This window comes from Setaria italica, chromosome IX (genome assembly GCF_000263155.2).
Source record: "Setaria italica strain Yugu1 chromosome IX, Setaria_italica_v2.0, whole genome shotgun sequence".
In the NCBI taxonomy this organism is placed as follows: domain Eukaryota; kingdom Viridiplantae; phylum Streptophyta; class Magnoliopsida; order Poales; family Poaceae; genus Setaria; species Setaria italica.
The window spans coordinates 50968598-50977501 of NC_028458.1; the positions used below are offsets into that span (position 1 = coordinate 50968598).

Sequence of the window (8904 nt, forward strand, 5' to 3'; positions counted from 1 at the left end):
TGGAGTGGATAATTTTGGTTGCTGCTGACGTGGATGCGGTTCGGCATGTGGTGTTTCAGACGTATGGGATTGTCTATTGACCACCGACCGCCATTAACTTGGTTGGGAGGAGCAACAGCAGCCCAACCACCATGGCTCGCGGCTGCTCTGGGCGAGGAAATGGTGCCATTTTGACTCTGGTGAGCCAGGTTCAGTGGGTGGGTTAGGCTAGGATTCGGTGTTTGCCATTCTCAGTTTTCGGACAAGGAGGCACGTCTTATGGCCACCGTCGCCGTCCGTGTTAATTTGAGCAGGCGCAAGTCAATGTGATGGACGGGGATGAGACAGAGCGCCACTGATCAGTAGTACTAGACAATAGGAGGACGGGTGCTTTTGACTAGTGAGATCGAGCTGCTACCTGTTTGCTTCTCTTCTTTTCGCTTAGGCCATGTTTAGTTCACCCCCAACTCCCAACTTTGGCACTATGCAAAAAGAAGATTCCCCATCACATCAAATTTGCGGTACATGCATGGAGTACTAAACGTAGACGAAATCAAAAACTAATTGCACAGTTTTGTTGTACTTTGCGAGACGAATCTTTTAAGCCTAATTAGTCAATATTTGGACAATAATTCACAAATACAAACGAAACGCTACAGTGTTGCTACAGTAATTTGGGTGCACCCAAGTTGGGTAAGTAAACAAGGCCTTAGACACGACATGACCTCACAAAATTAGAGTATTTCCCTTGAAATAGAATGGATGTACTAGGTACACTTATGGTTTATACGGATGTTCTAAATTTTAGGAGGATCACATCGGATGTTCGGACGCTAATTAGGAGGATTAAATATGAGCTAATTATAAACCTAACTGCAGAACCCCTATACTAATTCACGAGACGAATCTATTAAGTCTAATTAATCCATCATTAGCAAATAGTTACTGTAGCACCACATTGTCAAATCATGGACTAATTAGGATGAATAGATTCGTCTCGCGAATTAGACTCTATCTGTGCAATTAATTTTGTAATTAGACTATATTTAATACTCCTAATTAGTATCTAAACATCCGATGTGACAGGTCATAAAGTTTAGGAGTGGGTTGCCAAACAGGGTCATAGCAATTAGCAACACGATCACACTTCCATTTTGCAGAATTCTTGGTCTATAAATCCATAATTTTTGTTGATTGTGCAACCACGTGTGTGCGCATCGCACAGAGTTCATGTCAAGTTCGTGTGTTGCTAGAGGATTTTGGCAGCCTCGGAAAATTCAAGTACGTGGTTGAGAGTAGCAGTTGCCTCACATGATTGCCATGAACGGAGACACAAGTGCTGACGAAAAAAAAAGGAATCAAATAAAAGTATGCCCTGGGCCAAGAAAACCTCTCGGCCAGGTGCTCTGATTTGCAACACGACGCTTCTTTGGATCAGAATATCTTAAGAAAGCCGTACCGTTTTATTTTATGTGTAAAAGAAAAGCCCTCTACCACAAAAAGCAGCACTAGAAAAGTGCAGCGCCACAAATGGCCAAATCCAGTAATCCACATCCACATTGTATTGTATATTGTAGGGTAAGTAACTTGCGTGACGAGCAGAGCACAAATGGCGAAAGCACGGAAGTCGTACAGTCCCGGGCGGACCTTCGCCTGCAATCCTTTCCCGTGTCATCTCACTTGCTCCTGCCCTGTAAACGTGCCACAATTCACAGGCCACTTTCTTTCTTTCCGAGCTGACGAGACACACAAGTGCGCGCGGCGACAACCGGGGCCCTGCTTTCGTACGCCGCGGCAACCATTTCCCAATTCCCACCGCCCTGACCTGACCTACCACCTCGCCTTTTCACTCCGGTCCCCCGGCCAAGTTCAGACCCCAGGCGAAAGACAACGAGCTCGTGCCACAGCTCGTAACACTAGTCAGGCTGCTAGCTGATGCGGCGTATGATATGCGTCACCACTACCACTGGTAGCTAGGCGCGACGGGAAGCGACAACGCCGTCCGGGCCTTGACTCCTTGGCACCCACACCACAGCTAGTGGTATAGCACAGTAGAGTCGGAGACGACCCTGCAGAGCAAAGGGTGAACAAGCGACAACGCCGGTCGGTCACGGCTCACACGACCCTGTCGGTCGCCGGCGCGCTCACGGCGGCACCGGGGCCGAGCACAGTATCATTTTCGCTTTTGGTTTCTTTTCTTTGTTCTGGTGCGAGGGACGGAGGCCAGTGCCGATGCCCGGCGACACAGATGCGTCAGGGGGAGCAGCCACCAGCCGGCGTCACTGCGGTAGTAAGCAACAAAGATGTGGCAGCCCACGCCGTGTGTACCACCCAACCATCGCGCCCCCGCCACCATTAAACTTCGGTACTGGCCCCTCCTTGATTTCCACAGCTCCATTTCTTCTCGCTGCTGCAGCAGCAGCAGGCCAGCAACCCAGCGATTTCTTAATCGTCGCCCCCATCTGGCTTTGTCCATCGGCAGGAGCAGCAGCGTTAGTTGCTGTTGGCTGTTGCTTGCAAGTAGCAGCAAAGCCCTTCTCCTTGCCCTGACGCCGGGACAGGCAGAGACCGCCGGCCCAGAAGAAGGAAAACAGAGGGAACCTCCACCCAACCCAAGCGTCACCGCCGCGCACCGTCTCCCCTTTTAACCGCGCCGCGTCGGCACAGGAGCGGCAGCGGCAGGATCACCGCCACCACCGCAACACGCCGCGGCGAGAAAGAACAAAGCCAGAAAGCGATCGGATCGCCCCCGGCGGGCGCAGGCAGGAGCATCGCGACCTGCCGCGCTCCGGCTCCGTCCCGTGGCAGCCGGGTCGCCCCCCGGGGGCAGCGCGGTCAGCCCGCGCGGGGGTTTTCTTTTGCTTTCCCTCGCGTGCCGCCCCCACCACACCGAGCGACTCCGCCAGGCCTGGCCAGTGGCCACCACCTCCTCCCCGCGCTCACTCCACCACCACATCCAGCTGCTGCTGCTGCTAATACAAATACCCGGGCGGTGCGAGCCCTGCCTTTAGCTAGTACACCGAACGCGCCACGTCCCGGAGGAGGCGGTGCGCTTTGTTTCTTCTCCCTTCATTCGTCCTCCCTCCTCCAGCGGCGGACGGCGGCGGCGGCGGCAATGGCGGCCACCGCGCTGCTCCTTCCCGCGGCGGCGGTGCTGCTGCTCTGCCTCGCGAGCGGCTCGCGGGCGACCAACGTGACGTACGACCACCGCGCGCTGGTCATCGACGGCGTGCGCCGCGTCCTCGTCTCGGGGTCCATCCACTACCCGCGGAGCACCCCCGATGTCAGCACCACTCGTCTCTCGTCTCCCAGCACGCGCGGCTCTGTTGTTCTTGGTTACTGACACCGGCATGTCGCCGGCGGTGGCTCTGCTGGTGCTTGCAGATGTGGCCGGGGCTGATCCAGAAGGCCAAGGACGGCGGCCTGGACGTCATCGAGACCTACGTCTTCTGGGACATCCACGAGCCCGTCCGGGGACAGGCACGTAGAAACACTTACACCTCTCTGTGCTGCTGCTGTTATTCTCCAGTATCTTTATTGTCTTTTTTACATCATCTCCTGCTCCTGGCCACCATCATGTGTCAAACAAAGGCCGGGCCGGTGTTTGCTTCCTCTGCACCCTATGCTTTATTCTCTTTTCTCTGCTCCTGGGTGCCTTTGCTTCCCGTGCCGTGCTTGTTACAATTACTTTTCTACAAGAATTATCACACCTCTAAGTCTGACGGGCAAGTGGTGACCGACATGGCAGTACGACTTCGAGGGCCGAAAGGACCTGGCCGCGTTCGTCAAGGCCGTCGCCGACGCCGGCCTCTACGTGCACCTCCGCATCGGGCCCTACGTCTGCGCCGAGTGGAACTACGGGTCAGCAGCTCACTCTGAACTCTGAAGAAGAAGAATGAAGACGACTGAAAATACTCGTGAATTCAACCGAAACCTGTGCTTGCTTGTTCAATCAGGGGCTTCCCGCTGTGGCTGCACTTCATCCCCGGCATCAAGTTCCGCACCGACAACGAGCCCTTCAAGTCGGAGATGCAGCGCTTCACCACCAAGGTGGTGGACACCATGAAGGGGGCGGGCCTCTACGCGTCGCAGGGCGGGCCCATCATCCTGTCACAGGTCTGACCTCCCGGGTCCCCCGTGCCGTGCTTGCTCCTCGTATTATTGCACTGCAGCCGTGCCTTGCCGTGTGCGGCGGGCATGGCCATGTGTTCGTGTTCGTGCTGACGCGCGTGGCGTGGCAGATCGAGAACGAGTACGGCAACGTCGACAAGGCGTACGGGGCGCCGGGGAAGGCGTACATGCGGTGGGCGGCCGGGATGGCCGTCTCGCTCGACACCGGCGTGCCCTGGGTCATGTGCCAGCAGGCCGACGCGCCGGACCCCCTCGTACGTGACTCACCCGCTCTCAAGTCTCAACGCCCTGTGTCCCTCGTCCTGTACGACGAACGGAATGGAATGAATGGCCTGACCGACCCCGCGAGAGGTGGGTGGATGTGAATGCAGATCAACACCTGCAACGGCTTCTACTGCGACCAGTTCACGCCCAACTCCGCGGCCAAGCCCAAGATGTGGACCGAGAACTGGAGCGGCTGGTTCCTCTCCTTCGGCGGCGCCGTCCCCTACCGCCCCGTCGAGGACCTCGCCTTCGCCGTGGCGCGATTCTACCAGCGCGGCGGCACCTTCCAGAACTACTACATGGTATGGTAGTAACTTTCTTCCCTCTGTTTTTCTTTTTCACCCTGCATTGCACCGTGCGAAATTCAGCCGCTGTGCCAGCCTGCTCCGCACGACCAAATGCAGGAGCAGTCAGGGCGGGCATTGATGCTGCCAGTAGGTCCTGCTGGAGCATTTCTAACTCTGGATCTTGTCGTCGCAGTACCATGGAGGGACCAACCTAGACCGCAGCACAGGGGGGCCCTTCATCGCCACGAGCTACGACTACGATGCACCCATCGACGAGTACGGTAAGAAGCTTTCGGTTTGCCTCGGCAGGGCTACTTCTGTTTTTGGGCTCGTGAACATTTCGAGCATGTTGTACTCTAGGTCGGAATGCTCGAGCATTAGAGTACGACATTTTGGGTAGAATATTGGATCACCTGTATATGGCTATTGAAACCAAAATAAAGGAAAAAAACTTGTTGGAATCATTGCTTAAGAATGCCTTAACTACTCCCCACTATGTTCAGGCCATGACAAATAGCCTAATAAATTTTTTGGTAGGGGTATTGGCATGTCACATTAGCATGGATAAGGGTCAATGAGACAGATATTTTATTTCCCAAGAGAAATATTTTTTTTTGAAAAATAAGCCAAGAGAAATATTCGCTGATCATTTATTTGCCCCCTTTTCAATATGTGATTCAGGACTAGTCAGGCGGCCAAAGTGGGGCCACTTGAGGGATGTACACAAGGCCATAAAGCTCTGCGAACCAGCGCTCATAGCAACTGATCCATCATACACTTCTCTAGGTCAAAATGCTGAGGTAAGCCCTGCTTTGCAAAAGCATTCTTCTTTTTTGAGGAAAAGCATCTTTTAAATGACAAGAAGATTTAAGATAAACACTCAGTATTTGCAGAAATGAAGCAAATCTTGTTCTGACGAAAAATATTTACCTTCATTGCATGGCCGGGCATATAACAACGTCTCCGTTTTCTATCTTCAGGCAGCTGTATACAAGGCTGGTTCAGTTTGCGCTGCATTCCTTGCCAACATAGACGGTCAATCCGACAAAACTGTCACCTTCAATGGCAAGATGTATAACCTCCCTGCGTGGTCCGTCAGCATCCTTCCTGACTGCAAGAATGTGGTACTGAACACGGCTCAGGTATATACAATTACACATAACTTGCTTGCACTTGCTTTCAGAAGGAAAACCGACTGTTAGTCTAATTCAGAGATACGTGTGGCTACAATTTGCAGATCAATTCTCAAGTGACGAATTCAGAAATGAGATACTTGGAATCGAGCACTATAGCATCAGATGGCTCGTTCACCACGCCAGAACTCGCAGTATCTGGCTGGAGCTATGCCATAGAGCCTGTTGGTATCACAAAGGACAATGCATTGACAAAATCTGGACTGATGGAGCAGATAAACACCACAGCAGATGCCAGTGACTTCCTCTGGTACTCAACAAGGTACATGATTTACATGGCTTGTTGTAATTATGCAGATGGTAATGTGCACTGGAAAATAAATACTCACCATTCGTGCTATTGATGTAACTTGTGCAGCTTTACTGTTAAAGGTGATGAACCTTATCTAAATGGCAGCCAGTCCAATCTGCTTGTAAACTCACTTGGACATGTTCTTCAGGTCTACGTCAATGGTAAAATTGCAGGTACTGCTAGAGATGATAGCACAAATTCCTTCATACCTGGCATTTGAATTTGCGGGGCTGATTTTCAAATTATATATCTTCCATACATAAATCACATTTGTGTCCTGAAATATAAGTGCCAAAATCTACCAGGAAGCGCCCAAGGTAGCGCTAGCAGCTCGCTCATCTCCTGGCAGAAAGCAGTTACACTTGTACCCGGGATGAACAAAATAGATCTTCTGAGTGCAACAGTTGGGCTGACGGTAATTAACCTTCACTTTAGAAAAGACGCAACATGAAATATTCCATTCCATTTTGCAATATTTGTTTTGGTGAAACAATTATATATTTTTATGACATCTAGTTCTTCTTGACTTTGTTCGTACAGAATTATGGTGCGTTCTTTGACCTGGTAGGTGCTGGAATTACTGGGCCAGTAAAGCTGAGTGGACCAAGTGGTGCACTCGATCTCTCTTCTGCACAATGGACATACCAGGTAGCCTAAACTCTATTTTGAGCTCCATCAGATCAAAGGCTTAGTACAATTCAGATTAATTAATCATAATTTGATACTTCAGATTGGACTCAGAGGAGAAGATTTGCACTTGTATGATCCTTCAGAGGCCTCACCAGAATGGGTCTCCTCCAATGCTTATCCAATCAATCAGCCACTGATTTGGTATAAGGTCAGTATGATAATCTCACCTAGAAACCAATTTATATACGACATATGAATGCACCCAGTATGGGCTCAAAAGACAAGATATATTCATTCTATTTGTTTGGTCAATCCATTTCCTTAAGTTGTTGCCTTGAGTCGATGTGTAACTGCAATTCTCCAAACGCAGACAAAATTCACAGCCCCTGCAGGTGATGATCCTGTTGCCATCGACTTCACGGGTATGGGGAAAGGTGAAGCATGGGTGAACGGACAGAGTATTGGTCGATACTGGCCAACAAATCTGGCTCCACAGAGCGGCTGTGTTAACTCGTGCAACTACAGAGGATCCTACAGTTCGAGCAAATGCCTGAAGAAGTGTGGGCAGCCATCACAGACTTTGTAAGACTTCCAGAGTCCTCGTAATATTTTCAATAACCCTTTCTGTTCCTAGCATGAGGAGCCAGTTCTAGTATTCATCTATGTTGATTTATATGTTATTCATCTATGTTGATTTATATGTTATCTGAGAATCTTGGGAAAAAGTAACATATAGGCCTTAATAGCAATTTTACTTTTCTTAAGATTTAAACACTTCAAGATTTTTCAGTACTCAAATTATGACACAGAGAAGCATGCAGTTCACAATTGCAGTACCAATGCACACTGTGATGCAGAGCACTTTGGCTGTGTGCTCTGATGATGCACAACAATATAGCAATTGCAAGAACCGAATGACTACTGACTAATTGGATTTCTTACCTTATTAAACAGGTATCACGTTCCCCGTTCATTTCTCCAACCAGGCAGCAATGATCTAGTCCTTTTCGAGCAGTTCGGTGGTGACCCAAGCAAGATATCCTTTGTGACAAGGCAGACAGGAAGTGTGTGTGCACAAGTGTCAGAAGCGCATCCAGCCCAAATTGATAGCTGGATTTCTTCCCAACAGAAGATGCAGAGATCTGGACCTGAACTTCGCCTGGAATGCCCCAAAGAAGGTCAGGTCATCAGCAGCATCAAGTTTGCAAGCTTCGGGACACCAAGCGGCACATGTGGGAGCTACAGCCATGGCGAATGCAGCAGCACTCAGGCTCTCTCAGTTGTTCAGGAGGTAACTACAAGCTGCCCCATTCTTATCTCTCAATATGTAACTGAGTCTTATGAGTCACTGATATTGTTACTGGGACCTCCGTACTCTGTAGGCCTGTATCGGGGTGAGCAGCTGCAGTGTTCCAGTTTCGTCGAATTACTTTGGAGATCCATGCACAGGGGTCACAAAAAGCCTTGCGGTGGAAGCTGCATGTTCATGACATGTCTGATAAATATTGGTTCGTAGGAAGCAAAATCAGTTTGGAGAAGGTTTCCAAGGTGAAACCTTCTCTGTGTAGGCAAGCAGGCAAAAGGAATAAATGTTCCCATGCTGGTCAAAAGGAATAAATATTCCCAAATTTGCTACATCCAAGCTATTAGATAGTACACTTAGAAAGGGCTGTCCTTGTTAAGATGGCAAATTCATCCATCATGGCAAAGAAGGTGATCCTTTTGTAATCCTTGTTAAAAATAGACTTTGTATTTCAATCAAGTTTAATTACAAATCTTCACCAGAAAAAAGTTTTAACTACACTTCAGTAACTGGGCAGTTTTGTCATACCAGAAGACAAAAGTACGCACCTGGAATCCTGAAGACCAAGTAATTATTAGAGTCTGCAGGTAGTTAATTTTGTGCTGCAGAAAAGAAAATGGAGGGGATTAACAGACCTCAATAACATATACCTTACTAAAACTCCTAGGTTCCCATGATGTTTGTGGCATAATGGTCCAGCTCGCCGTACTTTGCTTCAGCCTCTTAAAAGTGGCTTACCTCTAGCACAGATCTCACAATCGTTTGGAATGGAAAGACTTTCACAGATTGATGAAGCACATGTATCAGGGCATGCAACATGATGAT

At 49.6% G+C, this 8904-nt stretch overlaps 1 protein-coding gene across 1 annotated transcript; it reads left to right on the forward strand.

The window, feature by feature from the left end:
- The first annotated feature begins 2416 nt into the window (after positions 1 to 2416).
- LOC101784580 (beta-galactosidase 6) lies at positions 2417 to 8579 on the forward strand. Its single transcript, XM_004984911.4, has 17 exons — positions 2417 to 3262; positions 3364 to 3459; positions 3728 to 3840; positions 3936 to 4095; positions 4221 to 4364; positions 4482 to 4676; positions 4855 to 4942; positions 5343 to 5461; positions 5642 to 5803; positions 5899 to 6116; positions 6213 to 6319; positions 6452 to 6561; positions 6687 to 6794; positions 6877 to 6984; positions 7147 to 7358; positions 7731 to 8067; positions 8159 to 8579. The coding sequence occupies exons 1-17, from the start codon at positions 3095 to 3097 to the stop codon at positions 8264 to 8266; spliced, it is 2553 nt and encodes an 850-aa protein (XP_004984968.1). The 5' UTR covers positions 2417 to 3094; the 3' UTR covers positions 8267 to 8579.
- The last annotated feature ends 325 nt before the right edge of the window (positions 8580 to 8904 follow it).

Bases quoted from the DNA above. Each gene is read 5' to 3' on its own strand.
- LOC101784580 (XM_004984911.4), top strand. From the start codon at position 3,095: ATGGCGGCCACCGCGCTGCTCCTTCCCGCGGCGGCGGTGCTGCTGCTC. The intron at 4,943-5,342 runs GTAAGAAGCTTT...TATGTGATTCAG, and splicing joins TGCACCCATCGACGAGTACG to GACTAGTCAGGCGGCCAAAG. The intron at 6,985-7,146 runs GTCAGTATGATA...CTCCAAACGCAG, and splicing joins AGCCACTGATTTGGTATAAG to ACAAAATTCACAGCCCCTGC.